The sequence below is a fragment of the Pagrus major genome, chromosome 4 (genome assembly GCF_040436345.1).
Source record: "Pagrus major chromosome 4, Pma_NU_1.0".
In the NCBI taxonomy this organism is placed as follows: Eukaryota; Metazoa; Chordata; class Actinopteri; order Spariformes; family Sparidae; genus Pagrus; species Pagrus major.
The window spans coordinates 20,622,025-20,640,297 of NC_133218.1; the positions used below are offsets into that span (position 1 = coordinate 20,622,025).

General features: G+C 43.2%; 1 protein-coding gene across 1 annotated transcript in view; it reads right to left on the reverse strand.

Moving 5' to 3' along the window:
- The window catches only part of cbfa2t3 (CBFA2/RUNX1 partner transcriptional co-repressor 3), a 44,215-nt gene extending 27,673 nt beyond the window's left edge, over positions 1-16,542 (reverse strand). The window contains exon 1 of the mRNA XM_073465193.1: positions 15,737-16,542. Coding sequence (XP_073321294.1) covers positions 15,737-15,944 — 208 coding nt within the window. The 5' untranslated portion in view covers positions 15,945-16,542. The remainder of the gene's footprint in view (positions 1-15,736) is intronic.
- Positions 16,543-18,273: the final 1,731 nt, after the last annotated feature.

Here is an 18,273-nt window from a genome sequence, read left to right on the forward strand (position 1 = left end):
AAGGGAGGGACTGCAGTGACAGTAACATGCTGATTAAGTGAGCTAATTGGCAAATCAAGATGACCCGCTGATTAATGTTCAAATTAATGGTCAAAGTTAGTGGACAGCAAAATGTGGCTCTTTATAAAGGAACTTTTCTGAGGAAAATCATAAGATTGGAATACGTCAGTGTAGGAGCATTTTTATTCATTCCAAAGTTTACTACGTTGACATTGCTAGTAATTAAGTGGCAAATAAGTGATCATTTAAACAGCAAAGTTGAAACTCAGAACTCAGACTCCGAGGATTACATTTTTTGAGTAAATTTTTTTGTTTTTCTGAGACATTTGACAGATTAATAGTGTGTTGCATGGCAGTTTGTTTGATCCTTATTAGTTTTTGTATTTTGTAATATCATGAAATATATTTGTTGTAGGATGAGATTTTCTAATGTCAGGGGCTACATGATTTAAGGTGGGATAATGTAAGAATTTTGGTTGAAAACATTTAAAACTTTACTAAAATTTACAGAATAACAGTTTTGGCGTTATGATGTCTATGTATTGTAACAAAGTGTGAGTAGCATACTAAACACCTAGCCCCATCCCGTCCGAGTCCAAAGCTCCTGTGCTAGCAGTATAAACCGGACCATGGATCTAGTTGGATCTTTAATTAAAACCTGGATACAGCGTTGGACACAAAGCCCCCTTAATTCTTACACACACATTATTTGTCTACCGTTTTACAGACGCTTCTTTCACAATGTAAGCTTATTGGAAAAAGTCTTTTTGGGCTCCAGTGCATCATGAGACGTTGTAATTACATGGTTTGGCCACTACGAAAGTTGGCTTCAAAGCCTGGTGCTCCTCCTTGGGGCTTGGTCTGTACTGCTAACTGAGCTAACTAGCTACAGTTGGCAGCAGTTAGCTGTAACTTTGCTGATGTGTTGCCCCCTATGTGTTACTGTAAGTATAAATTCCACAAATGTCCTATTCTTACATATTGCACCTTTAAACCTGATATTGCTACTAAAGTTTTCAGTGGCTGATCCTGCATAATGCAAGCGTACAGATGTGCGCAGAGACCTCTTCAAAAATGATAACTCCCAGAGGTCAGAGCACATCACTAATAGGATGATCTTTCTCTGAGGTAGCACTTGAAAGATGGAGTGGAAGCCTTCAAACACACCCCGCTGAGGCTCCTGGTGACTTTAAATGCCAGCTGATAACTCGCTCCTCAAAGTGACCACTGCTCTTTGACACATCAGTAAGATCTCTGACCTCCCTCTCTCTGCACTCTGAATAAATACCCCTCAGAAGCTAATATGTCCATTTCTTAGTGAAATTAGTGCTTAACACAAGCACTGCTTTTATCTGAATTGGTAGAGTTTGTTTGCATGTGTGTGTGGAGAGAGAGAGAGAGAGAGAGAGAGGCAGAGAGGGAGAGGAAGGAAGGCTGGAGCCGAGATTAAGGTCTGTACAACTAACTGGTAACACAACGGCACTCAATGGCTCAGCCTCCCATTTGAAGAGAGACGGAACCATCTGTGTGGCACAGGATCTGTTTCCAGGAGATAACGGCTTTTTTAATTTCACAAATACTGTACAGAGGGAGAGAGAGAGAGAAAGAGAGAGCGAGCGTGAGAGACGTGCCTTCCTTCCCAATCTAAATCTCTGCATGCATGCTCCTCCGCTGCAGCACTTCCTCAGACGTCCAGAGAGGACTGCTTTGGAGTGGAGGCCTTAATAAGTTCAGTCTGTGTTCCTTTGTGCTTGTTTACTCCCTGCCTGTGATAAAGGCCTCGGCGTGGGGGCACAAGGAAAGGGAGGGGTTCATTATATCAGGTAGCGGCGGCGATATGAACTTCCCATTTTCTCTGTTGGCCTGTCCGTTTGGCTTGATTAAAACAGAGCTCAGCGCTACTGTAGATTAGCCCAGCTGTTTCCTGTGTCTGACTCTGATCTGAACACACTTCCTAAACACAGAGTGGAGGGGGTGGGAGGTGAGAGGGTGCTGCAGGCAGAGTGGGACGGGGAAGAGAAGTGGGTCAGCAGAAGGTCAGAGGTCCATGGGTAAGCGAGGAAGTAAAAGGTGAGGAGGTAGAGCAGGAGGTGAAATAGGCACAAGACGAGGAAGGGAGGAGAAAGAGTTGTTTTCTCGGGTGTAGCTGTCAACGATTCAGCCCTACGTACGGTACATGTGAATCATCAGTGTTGTGACATTTGTTTGCAACTACATTCACGATTGAGCTTGTCTGCGCACTGGAAATGTGCCTCTCTTTTGAAATGTGTAATTGAGGGCGCTATTTGTCAGTGCTGCTGTATACGTTGACGTAATTTTAGTAAGATGAAGTCAATTCAACAAATAATTTCCGCCATCAATGTCACAGACAAGGTGCATTTCACCTGCTCTGCATGCATGGAAATCTGTAAAGAAGACATCTGATAATTCAAGTGCAAAACAGTATAGCAGGGAATAAATGGTGTGTGTGTGTGTGTGTGTGTGTGTAACTATATGTTTTTCTTGGGAATCTGAGCGGACATGTGCACATGTAGGGGAGCAAAGGAGAAAAAGAGAGAAAGAGTGATATTTCACACACACATTTGGGGTTTTACTTGGCCTCCACCCTCTGCCTCTGCTCCCACGCTGTGGCGTCAGCGGGCCAGCCATCCAGCGAGTGTGTTTCTCATTCCATCAGATGTTGGGAAGCTGTTCGCTTCTCCGCTCTAGTCTCTGACATTCTCCATCTCCCCTGAGAGGCTGGGCAGCCTTGTCACAGTAATGTCAAACACATGTGGAACAGACCAGGGCAGACACACACACACACAGGACGGAGGACGGGGCAGGAGGCGGCCAGAACCACACTGGTCTTTCCCACTGTGTATTAGGATAAACAGCAGTGAAACCATAGAGATGCAGCGCCGGGAAAGTCACTTCATCACTCATTTGCTCCCCTATTATTTCACAAAAACACACACATTTACACACTGATCTCTTTAAACTCACTTTAACTGTACAGTAAGTACTCAGTGCTGCAAAACATTAATGGCAATTTGTCGCCCTGAACATAGAAAACACCAAAGAAGTCCTACCAAACGTCAAATAACCTTCATAACTCTCTTCGACGCTTCACTGTCTCCTCTTTAAAAACCATCCTAATTCAGTGGTCTGCCATTTATCACTTCTATCACGAACTCACACACATGCAGGGCACCGAAAACCACTCATATTACCAACAATTATGGCTCCTCAGTTACTGCAGTTTTCATCATTCTGTAGCTATTTGTTCTCAGACAGAGGCTCTACTTTTCTCTCTTATTTTGAAACTGTCTGATCAGTTGGAGCCTAATGGTCTCACCCTGGAGGCAAAGCTGTGCGACTGCCTACAAGAGAAAAAACAGACCCCAACTCTTGAATGACACAAATAAATAAACAAGTTGGAACAAAGAAACATATACAACAGTTAAGATTGCTCGTTGAAGCACAGTTACAGATGTCAAAAGGGACAAATGTGAACTCTGTGCACAAATCACCTCGATTTGAGTCATTTGTTGTACTGTTTGTATAAGAATAGAGTGTTATTGGGGGGGAGGGGTATTAGGTTCATTTCCTTAATATATATACACAGAGGCTCTGTTTAGGACTCACACACAAACATTAAAAATAAATAGGCCACACACGAACTGTGTGGTGATGTAAAAGAATATGCTCTACAGCAATGGCTTCCAACTTTGGGGTCAAGTTCCCATAAGTGGTCTGAGGGGTCATGAAAGGTAGAAGAAGAAGAAGAAGAAGTCAAACTACCTTTTCTTTAATATTAATGTTTGTGCTGCTCACAACTAACATATTATGACTGTTTGTAGGTAGCTTCTGCTCCTTTTCTTATTATATCAGATATAACACTGTATACATCTGTTTGTTGTCGACTTCCAGGAAGCCCACACATACACACGCAGCCATATAAACACACACAGCCTGATGTCTTTGGCTTGTGTCGACCGCTTTGCCTTGTCTTGTTTGTGATGGCCCAGGTGTCTGTGTTGTGCTGACCACCTGACCGGCCTCGCTGTGCCGCTCGCAGCTCCCGCCCACCCAAGGCCATCTGCTCCGCTCATTAATTAGGAGACAGCCAGTTTCACCTGCACTGCCCGCATTTAGATTACAATAATTACCACACACACACACACACAGACGGAGCACACTCAACAAGCCCACACACTCATACAGTAAACACATAAACACAGCATCCATAGACCTGCACCAGACACAGAAGACTAATGACTTTCACCAACTCCTGCCTGCATTTTTTTTCTGTCTAACGCCTCTAGTTAACATTGGCACATGCAGGAGTACAGAAAATATTGTGTCTTTGATACCTTAATGGTAAAACATTAGTCATGATGTGCCTGAAATAGCAGCAATGAATCACAGAATGAAAAAAACAAGAAGACAAAAACCCATCATGGAGCAAAGGGAAGTAAAGTGTGTGAGTGTTGGCGCTGACTCTCTGCTGGTTTCCTTAAAAGAAAACAGGTAGCCTGGCTTTCTTTTAAAGTCCTTTGGTATGTTTGCCTCTGTGTATAAAACAGGAGACATCCCATCCATGCACCTGTGGTGGATGGGAATTGAATAAACACTCGGCAGGCCGAGGGTCATAATGAATGGCCTGCCTTTTTAAGAGAGCTACTTAATGATGAAGTGGGGACACCTGCCATAGCAGGCGGCTGGCCGGGCCCAGCTGAGAGACGGGGCGGCCAGCGTTTGGAGAGAGGGAGGCGGGGATGCTCGCCTGGTGGTGGTGGTGGTGATGGAGGTATAATGTGCGGTGAGGCAGGGTGTCTGCACTGCGGTTTCACCTCTGCAACCTCCCATCCATTGTTGGAGACTATTATCAGCTGTTCAATTATTCAGATGATATTTACCAGGGCCAATTATACAGGGCCGCGTCCTGCAGAGAAAATGGCCTGAGTGTTTTACTGTTGCACTCACAGGCAGGAGAGTGCGCTGCTGAGGCTGTTCAAGTGGGGGTAGAAACCTTTGGCTGCACTTGTTTCTTCTCAGGGAGTGTCCCCATGAAAGTCACAAGGGTTGCTGTAAATTATACACCATGATTTCAGCTTTTGTGCTCACTTTTCTGTTGTGTTTATTCAATTTGGTTGCCATAGTATTCCTGTTAAACACTCCCCCTGCCTCCTTCTTCAATGTCTCCACAAGTTGATATCCCTACACTGACAGATCTGTCTTCAAGTCTCATTTTTTTCTGGTGATGCACTATAGTATCATCAACGAAAAGGTGGAGGCACCGTGGAGTTCACTTCAGGGTAAATGTCTACATTTATCCCTTCGCACCCATCACCTCCATGCAGTCCAGATGGACACCAAGTTCATAGAGATTTTGTGTCATCACTTTGTCTGAGCATCACTTTGATGTGCATCACAGACTGATGGGGCGAACTCATAAACCCTCCAAGTGTCTTTCTCACCACATTTCCTACTACTTTAAAGTAACAACAAACAGGTGAATAAAAAGAGATATGTGAGGTAATAATAATAATTATAATAGATAATAATAAATGCACGTTCCTTGGCAGAGTTTGCTATCTTTATATCTAGCATAAGCAACAATTAAATAATAAGAAATGTGCTTTTTCACTTGCAGAGAACCCTTTTTTTCTTTCCCTTTATTTAATATCCTAAACCGTCTGAAGACAAATGAATATGTTAAATTAAAGTGGGCATAATAGAACAAAAAATAAAAAGAAAGAAAGAAATAAGCTTTGATATAGAGACAGAAGCCTGGTTTGTCTTCACCTTCACATTAACACGCCGCTCTAACAGCTGCAAACAGCATGTTGACCAGAATGTGAGTTTAAACTTGAATAAATTCAGCAGTTGAAGTCTTTAAATATGAAAAACAAAAATCCTTTTTGATCTCTTAAGCCCTGAACAAAAAAAAATGCATTTCAAGAACACTTCACTCCAATAACAAATTAAACATTTCTCCCATTATTTGCTTCAAAACAGCCCAGTTTGCAGGTTGCACTTACTTTGTGAAGGTCGAGGTCAGGCTGAGGTAATTGTAGCGGTGATAATCCACACCGAGTAGCTTCTGAAACAGCTTTTATATCGTCTCAATCCTCATTATTTGGATAAAACAGGGGTAAAGCCTTTTGCTTAATAGTGCGGGGAACCACTCAGGTGTTATCCCCTCCTTTTTTTTTTTGTTTTTTTGTTTTTTGTTCTTGAAATCTTGAGAGGAAAGAGAGGCAGGAGCCACAGTCTGACACAAAAGAAGATGTTTAACTTTCCTTTGGGAGTTCAAAAAGGGGTCTTGACTTTCCAGGTTCAACAAATGATGAGGTATTTCTCTTCTCGCTTATATCGGAAGGAAAAGGAGGAAATAAAATCAAAGCCAGGGCTCTTGGGTCCTTAAGCACACTGATGTCTTTGGTTTGGCAGTCTGTGTTGTGTTTTGTGTAGATGTGAAAACAATCACAACTTGTCCCGGTCGTGTAAATCCGCTCTCTTGCTCATTTTGACCATCCCGGACAAAAATTAAAAAAATTAAAAGAGAGAGAGAGAGAGAAATAAAGGAGCAAAAATACAGTCTTAACCGCAGAAACAGACAAAACTATTCACCGGTTTTTGATGTTAACCACATATCCACGCGTCTCCCGTGTAGAAACGATCAAGGTGCGGATCCTCTTGTCTGCAGGGTGCGTCTATTATTCCTCCTGTGACAACTTTAAAAACCTTCAGTTCACAGTTGAGCCACAGTCCGCGGTGTCAGGAACAAGTCCGTATGCATCCGGTGAGATCAATTTCCCCCTTTTTCTTTAAATAAAAACACAGTTTCTCCACAGCCTGTGGCCGGTGTGCTGCTCTCCTACCACGCTCCTCTCTGTGGTCCTTCTCCTCCTCCTCCTCCTCCTCCGACGCGCCGATCCTCCGCCGACCTGCCGTCAGATGGTGTCAGGAAACCTTCACTTTTCTCCCGATGAGAATCACAGTCAGCTGAGCATATTTTAACCTCTCTGTTCCTGTCAATGAGCAATTTTTCGGGTTTTCAGACTTGGTGTTTTGTCTTCACTGATGAGTGGAGCCCACACTGTGCGCAATAACCGCGGCTCTCTCCTCCTCCTCCTCTCTGTCCTCGCTGTAGCCTTCTGTCTGCGTTTAAACACCATCTGGAGCTCCTAACCTCTCTCTCTCTCTCTCTCTCTCTCTCTCTCTCTCTCTCCCTCCCTCCCTCCCTCTCTCTCCCTCCCTCCCTCCCTCTCTCTCTCTCTCCCCCCCCCACCCCCCCACGCCCCCCCCCCCTCTTGAGCTGGCAGCTATTGTACAGGAATCCTCCTCCTAAATTGAAGAAGATCCAAGTTGAATCCTTCAGATTCTCATATATTGCTACAAAATTATTAGGATCAACGCCAGTGGAGGCTGAATACAACGATCTATATTGCACTTAATAAGTGATCACTGGATGAAAAATGTCTTATTTCACAATAAAATACTAAGATGACACAAATTATGTGCAGCAAAGTGCAATTCCAAACATATTTAATCCTGTGTAATTATTTCACGAAACCAAAAACGGTCGGATCAAAAAGCAAAAGAGAGCTGAGAGAAATCCAACTGTGTTGCAGTCCCGCTGTCTGCCCGTGGGGGCCGCTGTTTCGTCATATCAGGACGACGAGGACCACAAGGAGAGCACAACTGAGTCCACAAGACTGCACACTTCAATTACTTTACTTAAGGACAGCTCTCTGGGAGCTGAAATAGGCTGCTGCCTGTTAAATAATGTTGTAAAGTTTTCTTTTGTGTTGTTGCCAGCTGGGTAGACTGATATATGTGTTCACCTTCAGGGGAAACACACATTGATCGACATCAGACTTAAAATGTTGCTCAAATACTGTTCAATTTAAGAGGAATTAAAAAGACATTATGAACTTATCAAAAGTAACATTTGTGTGAAGATGGCCATCTAAACAGAATGTAATGTTATTATTTAGAAAGGGGCAGCTAACATAAGTTTTGTTCGTGGAATGTGAACTATGGTGGGTAAAAGTGTATAATTTTTCTTGTACAATTGTTTCTGGAAATTAAACGCTGATAAACCAAATATGAATGAATGATCTATCAATAAGGTTCCATTTTTCTATTGCTCTACATGTGCATCCTTGTCTTCTGTCAATGTACCGTGGTGTTATCCGACTTAATATTCACATTTTATTTTTGCTGCACCCGTATATCATATCTATTTGTCTGTTTTTAATTAATTAATATTTATTTATTTACTAACAGTTTGTAGCAATTTACAGGTATTAGAAGAGATATATTGCTCATTTTATAGGTTCATAATTTTATTATTAATTTTATTTTATATTACTAGTAGAATAGGTTTACATGCTTTAGTGTTAAATAAAACACATCAATTTTCTTATACTGTCCAGTGTTGCAACACTGTATCGCCATTCTCCTGTCTCTTTAAGGTCCCCCCTCCCGAGTCTCCTCTGATTGGTCAGCTCACACACGCCTGAGCCAGCACCGCTAACAACAACGGAGCAGCTGTGCTAAAACAATCCATATGAGCCTAACTAGTAGTTGTTATTACATTATGCAAATGTGCAACTCTGTGACGTAGTGTGATGTCACAAGGTCACAGAATTAAAGGCGCGACTACCGACGAGGCGTTTCAGGAGCAGTGTTTTCTGTGGGAGAGAGGAACTTCTGTTGGAGCGGACTTTGACCATTTTAACTTTTAAGATCTTTAACATGCACAAACACCTATAAAACACACTGGAGGAGTGGAAAAAAACAAAAAAGGATAATAGGTCTCCTTTAATCACTTTTTTATTGGCCGTGTAATGTGACGTGAAAAATGAGACCCCTGTCTCTCTCGGTTGCCTATACAAGCCTGTGGATGATTTGTTAAAGTTGTGTAATGCTGCTGGACAGTGGATTTCTTCATGAAGAACTTGGGTTGGGTTTTCTGCGACGATGTGACTTTATGCACATTCTCGAGGGCCTTGTGTCTGCGTCGCTAACTGAGAGCAACAGTAGCTAACTGAGAGCAACAGTAGCTAACATTAGTTTAGAAAAGAAGTCTGCAAACATAAACTAACGACTGGCTTCCAGCACAACACAGAATTTCCTCAGAGCCCCTTTAATCTGACAATTACGTTTTGCATTACCTTTATAGTTTATAAAATGTTAGATAATACTGAAAAATGCCCACTCCAAATTTCCAGTCCAAAACCTGTTACAGAACAGATAAAAGGACAAACTTTTTTTGAACCTTCTTTCTCTATTAGACCTAAACAATTAATTGGTTAATAAAATTGTTGCTGATGAATCTTTATGTCAATCAACTAATTTAGTAATCGGCCAATCATTTAAGCTGTACTACGGAAGATAAATAGACTTTTGGCTGACTTTGGTGCCTTTACAATAATCTTAATGTGAACTACCACTGAATAAATAAACATTTGATAGACAGAGAGAGAGAAAGGCAAGTGCATCTGGTACCTCTACAGTGAGAATCATCCACCTGTCCACACTGATCTGCTCGCCGCACCCACCTGCCCTCTCTCTCCCTCTGGTGGACACACACACGCCCACGCACACACACCAACAAGCACACACACACACTTACGCACACATAGCCATGGAGGTGGACAGAAGACAAAGCTGACACCCTCCTGACCCTTCCTGTGTCTATAGAACAAACAGAACCAGCTTGTAAAGTACACACAGACAGCTGCTCTGCCCTAACTCAAGTCTCACCATTCTCGCCAGCAACTGAACACAAATGCTGCCTTCACATCGAGCCAGGAGGACTTCTGAAAAACGGTGCAGCACTGATTAAATAACATGAACAAGCGTGCGGGGGGGAAGCCGCTTTATTTGGAACATAACAGTTTTCCTGCACAGAGAGGGAATAAGTTCAGTTCACCTTCAGTCCAAGGTCCAGAGCTTGTGTTTTTGTTCGAGCCATAATATGCTAACACACACACACACACACACACACACACAGAAAAACAACAACATTACGCGCATAAACAGATGCACGGGCCATTACAAGGTGGGTCTGTCAGAGGCAGCTCGTGTAGCGCAGCATGGTGGAAGTACAGTTGTCAGTGAAATGGATGGAGTGTTTATGAAACTCACTCTGTATTTTTCTCTTCAGAGTTATGGCCCTAGGTAGCTCTTTACACATGCAGCATTGTGTGTGAGTGTGTCTCCTTAATATGTTACTGTGTCCTGTGCAGACTACTGAAAAGGGAAGAGGTGTGTGTGTGTGTGTGTGGCCTTGAGTGACAGAAAGGTTGGCGATGGGGGTTGCATCTAAAGAAAGGATTCCTGTCAAGGTGACAGCTCCAAGATTGACAGGATGCTATTCTCCTCGCGAACGGCGTCACTCAACCTGTCAGCCTCCCTGTACGACAGCCTCTCACTCCTCTTAATTTGGCCTTTTGTTGAGCGGTCACTGGGTTAGCGCTGACGCTCCATGTGGCCGCCCTGATAAACTGCACAATGAAACACACACACATACGGTGGGAACTCGCCTCGATGAACTCTCTGTACCGTAACACTGTGTCTGGTAGTCCCTTTGATAGCATTAAAACCACTTTTGTCTCCTCTTTCTTTCACTCCTCTATCTCTCCATCACCTCACAAACACCCACCACCCTTCTCTGGATTTGACAGCCTCTCCTGGATGGTTGAGCACCCACTGAGATATAAGAACCAGGTTAGATCATTGTGCCGGTATGGAAATGACAATTTCTGTGTGTGTGTCTGTCAGAGTAAAAGCAGGAAAGAAATAGAGAAGTTTGCAGCATTCCCTCCACTCACACATTGTAAATCCTTATGGCAGTCACAGGCTAGTGTGTTGAAATGAGATAAGGCCCTGAGCCGACTGAAAGGAACGCTAGACCCATTGTGTTCCTGCGCTCCTCTCTCTTCTTCTATCCTCTCCTCTCTCATGCACCTTCAACCGACCACACTCTTATGTTAGTGCCAGTAAAGTCACAAGGTTCCTGGCAATCATGACAGAAGAGAGAGTACATCCTACTCAATCAAGGAAGAAGAAAAAAAAAAACGTAACTGAGTTGTGTTATGCTGATTGAAACACTGATAGAAATTATCAAGTTTGTGTTGAGAAATTTCCCTTTCCCGAATATGGGTTTTGTAATTTAAACACTACGTTGCTGATAGCGTGCAGAAGAGGATGTTGTTCTCTCAATTTGTGTGCTAACATCTTTAATGTGTCCTCAAGCCGCTCCATAATGTTATGAAAGAGGATGAGACAGTCTTTCTGTAATACGCCGTGGTGTAACGGATCATTGACCCACCCACTCAAGCACGTACGCCGGAATGCTGCTTTTACAAATTGCACCCATAGACCCCCTGACATTTTGTTTGCAATCGAGCAGCAAAGTGTCGGCTGTTTGAATCATCCAGACATGATGGGAATTCAAAATTCAATCCATGCTCTGGAAAAAAATTATGTCCTCTGAAGCACTTGACTTCCAGGGTTGTTTCTGCAACAGAACAAGAGCGAATAAGAGCACTACACGATGCATTACTGAAGCTATTCCAGTATGTCAGACTATTTGTCTGTTCCATGTACTTTTCAGATTTTTTCACTCAATTTGCTTTTGTTCTTTTGAAAATAACAAAGTACCTTTCTTAAATATTTCATATGCTTACAGGCTTTATTTTCTGAGCCAAGCAAAATATTGCTTCAAGCGCAGGCACATATCCTAAGAGAGGAAGAAGAACATAAACAATGTGGTTAAATCGCAGTGAAATTGTACCTAAATTCCTTTGTTATACATACCAAAATGAATCTGGAAATAAACAGGAAGCAAAGAGTATGGGACACTTTAACAAGACTGCCGGATGATTTTAGAATGACTCATTTCTGGACATTAACTTCTGCTTGCATACAGGTACCGTAAGTGCATGCATCTGTTTTCTTTGGCCAGACTGCCAGGCTGAGTAAGAGCGCTGAGCTCAGGGTCACAGCTGACCAACAGAAGTGCAAACTGACAAAGGAGGAAGTGACACCTGATTATATCAAGTGTTGACTCAAGAACAGGATACGCAGCCTGAGCACAGGGGGAAACAGACAGTAAAATGCCCTCAGCATGCAGGTGAATACGCCCCCGTGCACTCATGAGAAAGTCACTGCTATATATGACTGTCTTTCCCAAGAGACAATATGTGTGTGTGTGTGTGCCTGTGTGTGTGAGAGCGTGTTTGGTTGTGTGCAGACAGTTGGTGGTGCTGGCACTGGAGATAGTGAGTAGAGGGGGATGAGGCACTGTATCAAGTTGTGAACATCTGTTCCTCATAGAAACCACAAAGCTGGTGCTGAGGAAATAGAGAGGGTAACTTCTCTTTCTCCCTCTCCCTCCCTCACACACACACACACACCTCTCATCACAACCTCGCCTCCTCCCACACATGCCCCTGCACCTTATTTTCCTTGCTTAGTTTACTCAGTTTTTCTTCCTCTTGGTGCATCAACATCAACATTTATCCTTTCCAACTTGCTTTAATCTCTGCCACATTTATTGTATGTCTGCCAGAGATACAGTGATGTAATCATTCCACCCAGTCGCCAGAATAAATGTTGGCAGTACGTTTCTGGAAACCACAGATATGTTGAAACTACACTCCTTTATGTTGCAGATTTCTTCCTTTTGGTTAAATTTTCAATTTAATCTTGTGATAAAATGCTTTGCTTAATATGCTGTGGTTACATTTGGCACAGAAACCACTTGGTTAGGGTTAGGAAAAGATCACGTTTTGGCTTAAAATCAATCCAATCCCCAGTACAAATGTTAGCTTAATGCGTTTGTACAAAACCACAGATAAGGTAAAACTGAACATTATGTTGCAACTACACAATCTATGTTTCTTTAGGTTGAATTTGATAATTTTTCCCTTGTCATAACGCTGTGCTTATGCACTGGTTAGGTTTAGGCACAAAAACTACATGGATAGGGTTAGAAAAAGATCATGGGTTTGCTTGAAGAAACAGTTTTGGTCACCATGATCACGGATGGAGATGGTTCGATTTCTCGTGAAAAATAGCCACAACGGCTGGAAATGTCCTCTGGTGTTTGGGTAGCCTTGTTGGCTTGTAATAAATAGTGCACAACCGACCCCTCCACCTCCCAATGTGAAAGGTGCCTAATAAGCATATAAGGTGAACGTGATATGCCACGTTTGGCAGAATTGTTAACCTTGTGTTAACCACATATCTGTGGTTTGCTGCTAATATTATATCCTGGTGACAGGGCTTCTTAAAATACCTGCTTTGGTCGCCACAAACACAGTTGGATATTGTCCCAGGGTGTCCAGAGATTTCACATTCCCACACAAATGTTGAAACGCAGTTGGCTTGGTAGCCTTTAACTGCCACCTTCCCCTCCACATCCCATTATGACAGTCAGGTCATAAAGATGAGATGTGAACGTGATATTACACAAATTGTCGAAATGTCAATATGGTACGTAGCCTATGACGTGTACAAGTGGGAAGGAATCAGTGGTTTGCAGAAACATTGACTGCTGACATTTTCTCCAGGCGACTGGGCTGAATCATTGAGCAATGGATCCAAGAAAAAGTAGGCAAATTTTCATATCTACATTTAAAGTTGCAAAATGTGTCTAGTTTCTGACCAGTCGCTATGAATGTGATAACACTGTTCATCAGATTAACTGCTGAGTTATGGTGATGTGGCAAAACTGCAAGACAAAGCACTTCTGTAAAACAGAAGCGAAAAAAACGTCTGAATCACAAAATATTATGTATGGTTGATATACCGACCGCAGATGCACATGATTTTACAATTTTGAGAGGTTGTAATGACTGTGAAAAGAAATTGAGAAACTGAGTCCGTTATCACAAATTGACATCATGATAGCAAAAGCGACAGTTATGTACTTATGTACTTATATAAAACTCTTTATATACGAGGAAACTGTAAAGAATAGCCTATTCATAGCTGTAGAGGATTAGGATTGGCACAAAATTATGAAGTCTATGATACAGCAGACGTGAGCCAAGGCTTTGTTAGGGATTCACTGCACCTTCTCCCTCAAAGTCCCTTGATTTAGTCCTTGCTCCTTTTCTTCCTCTCTCCATCTCTCTCATTGCCTTCCTCCCTCTATCTGGGCCTGCTGTGAGGGTGTGCTAGTGCTGGGTGGCAGTTCCTTATTGTAGAGTGTCTATATGAGTGTGTGCATGTGTGTGTGTGTGCGCGCGCGTGTGTGTGTCTGTCTGTATGCTGTGTGCGGCTGATAAGACCCAGGGAGAAGAGCCAGCGTGCCGACATATTCTTGCCACCGCGGTTATCGCCCGTCGCAGCTGTGCCTGAGCTCTGCGACATCTGCTCCCTCACAGGAAGCCTATGCTGCAGCTCACAACACCTCGCACACACATGCACATGCACACGCACGAACACACACACTGCTTCTTCATAAAGTGTGAACATATTGCTGGACTATACCGCCACACACACACACACACACACACACACACACACTCGCACACACACATATACAGTTACATCAGGTCAACTACTTGAGACAAAGAGCTGTGTTTACAGTTCACACTGACACATTTTGATTTCCTCACTGTGTGTGTGTGTGTGTGTGTGTGTGCATGTGTGTGACGAATAGGTTGGAGCACCGACACCAGAGTTCTACTGGGTTTTTATCACAGAATTACAGGGGGATGCTTATGACTAAGCCTAATTATAGAGGCCTTATCGCTGCGACGTTCACAAAGCTCATTACTGCCAAGAGACGGCAAGCGCTGCAGGTAATTCACTCCGTTGGGTATTAGTCCCAGCTCTGGCTTACAGTTTCTACATATTTAGAGTCTATAAAATTGGGCCTTTAATGTCTGATTCTTAATGCATCTCTCTCTCCTCAACCCTTTGCTGATTTAAGTGAAGGTTTTCATTTTTACCTAAAGGCACTACTTCAGTGTTTTCAGCGCCTTTAAGAATCAATTACATTTTTTTTTTCTTCTCTTCCCCTATTTTTTCCTGGATGTCTTTCAAGTATCCCTCATCTGTCTGCAAGTTTTCACTGTGCTGCACCCTCACGACCTGCATGTGTATTAAGAAGCCATTGAAGCCGAGCAGTGAAACTCCAGAATCATTCTGTTCCCTGCAGCTGTATGGGGAAGCCCAGAGGAAGACTCCCCCCACCCACCCAGTGCTCTAAAAAACCTCTTTCCCTTTCCTTTCCAGGGCCAGAGGACGAATGTGCTCTACTGGGCTTGTTAACACGAATGATTTGTGCTTGACAGCTTATATGAAGACCATAATACACTACAATAAGGATGATGTTAAGTTAAATTGCACTTTGAGGCCAATTTATTCCTGATTCATGATTCAATTGGACCTTTAAAGTGAGTTTGTTTTATATAAAAGAACAAACATGGCTCACTGCATTGGGGAACAAACCCACAAAAAGTCATTTAGACGGTAATGTTTGATGTTCTAACCTTGAAACCCCTGCTTCAATCATCAAATAACAGGTCTTCTAGCGAGATGACGAAACCTCACATTGCCCTTATAGCATGCAGCGCTAAGTCAACACAAACTGATTATCCGTCAATCACTCCAACTTAATGAGCAAACCTGACAGCTGCGGGACCCTCCATCACTCATCACTGTAACACACTGCCAAAAGAATTCATAAAAAAGGTCCTTTAGGATGACAAGCTCCTACCTTCACTACATCTGTAGTGGCTGCTGATCGCCAGGTTTGGATCAAGGCTTCCATGCTGGAGCCTGTGGGTAGTAGAGTGTTTATCCCTCAGCTCTCTGTGGCTGATCAGTGTGACCGTGGGCACACGTGGAGCGAACATTGTAGCAGAGGAAGTCCCGGCTCTCAGGTTGGCCTTCTTTTGGCGCTCCAAGTGGACCTCAGCAGACATGTCCGGACCTTTGAATCCCCACTGCGGAGATCTCAACTTTCCAGTTTCTTTGTGAGGTGAGGGGCTTCGAGGTTAAGTGACGCCAAGCAGTGTAGCAAGACAAATACAAGGCAATTAATGTATAAAATCTCTTTGAGCTCCAAGATGCTAGAAGGCACTCCTGCTAAACTCTCTCCTCTGTATGTCCTTGGGATTTTGCATATTTTTCTTCATGATATTCAGCCAGTTTGCCTTTGAGGCTGCAGCAGATAATTGTATGACCCACTGAACTGCTGTGCGAGGACAAGGACTCAGCTGTAGCAAAAGCTCCAAAAAGAGAAAAACAAGAAACAGCCGCAAGTTGCTTCTTCTTCTTCCATTCACCTCTTCATCCAAGACTTTGATCCTTGTTGTATTATTCCTGGATTCCTCTGGTACTTTTTCTTTGCTTCATATCCGCATAAAACTTGCATTAGAAAGATACCTGATAGCTGTACTTATGTTAATACTCCAGACTAAAAGTCTTCAGGTAGAAGTTTCTTTTGCTGTCTCCTTTACTTGGCGCATATTGTGTGTACATCTTCCTTTCTGCCTTCTTTTCCATTCATCTTGGTCTCTTGATCTCTCTTCGTTCCCTTCCAGCAGAGTGTGTGTGTATGTCAGCGGCAGGTCAGCTTGTCTCGTGGCTCTGGCTTATGGGCTGTGCTCTCATCTAAACCCTCCTCCTGCCCTGCCTGCCACTGCTGCTCAAAAGAGAAGTGTATGTTAGTATGTTACGGTGTGTGCGTATGTGTGCTCGTTGCAGGGCTGCAGCCCCTGGGGAGACCAAGCAGCAGTGCTGGCTGCGGTGATAGCAGCAGACAGCAGCAGGCAGCAGGACCTGGGCCTCCGTCTGGGCTTCCTCTGTCAGGAACCAGCTGTGTCTGCGGTCAGCAGTCACTCCTTCCCTCCTTGCATCATCCGTAAGTTACCCCCATTCCCTCCTTCCCAGAACCCTTTGCTTCTGTGCACCTTGCTTAGTGGCCATAATGACACTTTCTGTTGTCCCATAACCAAAAACTAATCCTTCTTGAGCATCCTTCTGCGCAACTTAAGGGTTCAATCCTGTGGAAATGAATTGATCTTTGGTTGTAAATACACCGCTTGGCCACTACGAAAGTCAGCCTCGAAGCCTGGTGCTCGAATCCAGTGGTGAGCACAGCTCAAACCGCCTGTCAGGCTCCATATTGAATATGAAAGAAATTCAAAACAATTCAGCCAAACACTGTAAAATCATGGTCACATTATGGTTCTGCAATTTCCACATAGAAAAAATAACTTCACATTCAAACATGACTCCCACTGACTATTTCACCAGAAGGTCACACCAGAATCTGTGGTGGACAGCTCTTCTCACAAACTCCATGTTCACTTCTTATTCATGAATTCCAGATAAACAAAGATCTCCCCTCTGAAAGTCATTCTGAGGAAACAGAGAAGACTTATGGGCCAATCTATTTGACATGTAGACACATACATCAGTCAGTTTAATATAATAATAAAATCTCTTTACAATTTGAAACTGTATAAAGATGTGACAAATGCTTCATAGGTGGCAACCTTTGGGGAATTTGTGTAGTCAATTTAAATAAAGATCACGCCATTTCAGCCTTTTTGGCACTTTTCTTCCTCCCTCCACCACACTATACCATGTGGGCGACACTAAGCAGTCACCTCTAAATAGAGAAAAAGGACACAGCCTGCTGTGGGAAAAGACATATGCTGAAACACTGCTGTCTCACATCTACAGAGATGCCAAAGTAAACTTCACAAAGCTCGGACAGCTGAGAGAGGCTCTCATGTGAAACTCTAGCAACATTGCAGCCATCACCTCCTTGACCTCTGACCCCCCCAGGACTCATTAACCCCCTAACCCCAATGGAGTGGCCTGTGCTCACACACACATACAGACACACACATCAACGCATATTTTTGTTGGATCAAGAAGTGCGCTGATGAGAGAAGTGAGAGGGGATGTGAGCACACAGATGTGCCAAGCGCCTGGCCGAAACCAACGCACATATGGTCATTGGCAGAGAGGAACTGAGAGAAACTTGTGTTGCTTTCTGTCTTCTGGGTGTGGGGGGCAGAGAGAGAGAGAGAGAGAGAGAGAGAGAGAGAGAGAGAGAGAACCGATTTCTTTATAAGTTCAGAGTTTACACAGCACATGAAATTTAGGTACTTTTTTAAAAAAATTCAGCAGCATAACTTAGCTATTCCCCAAATTTACAAACGTAAGTAGGTAGGAAGGTATTCAAATTTGATATTAAAGTCAATATAAACCTCATTAACAGTGAAATCAAAATGTACA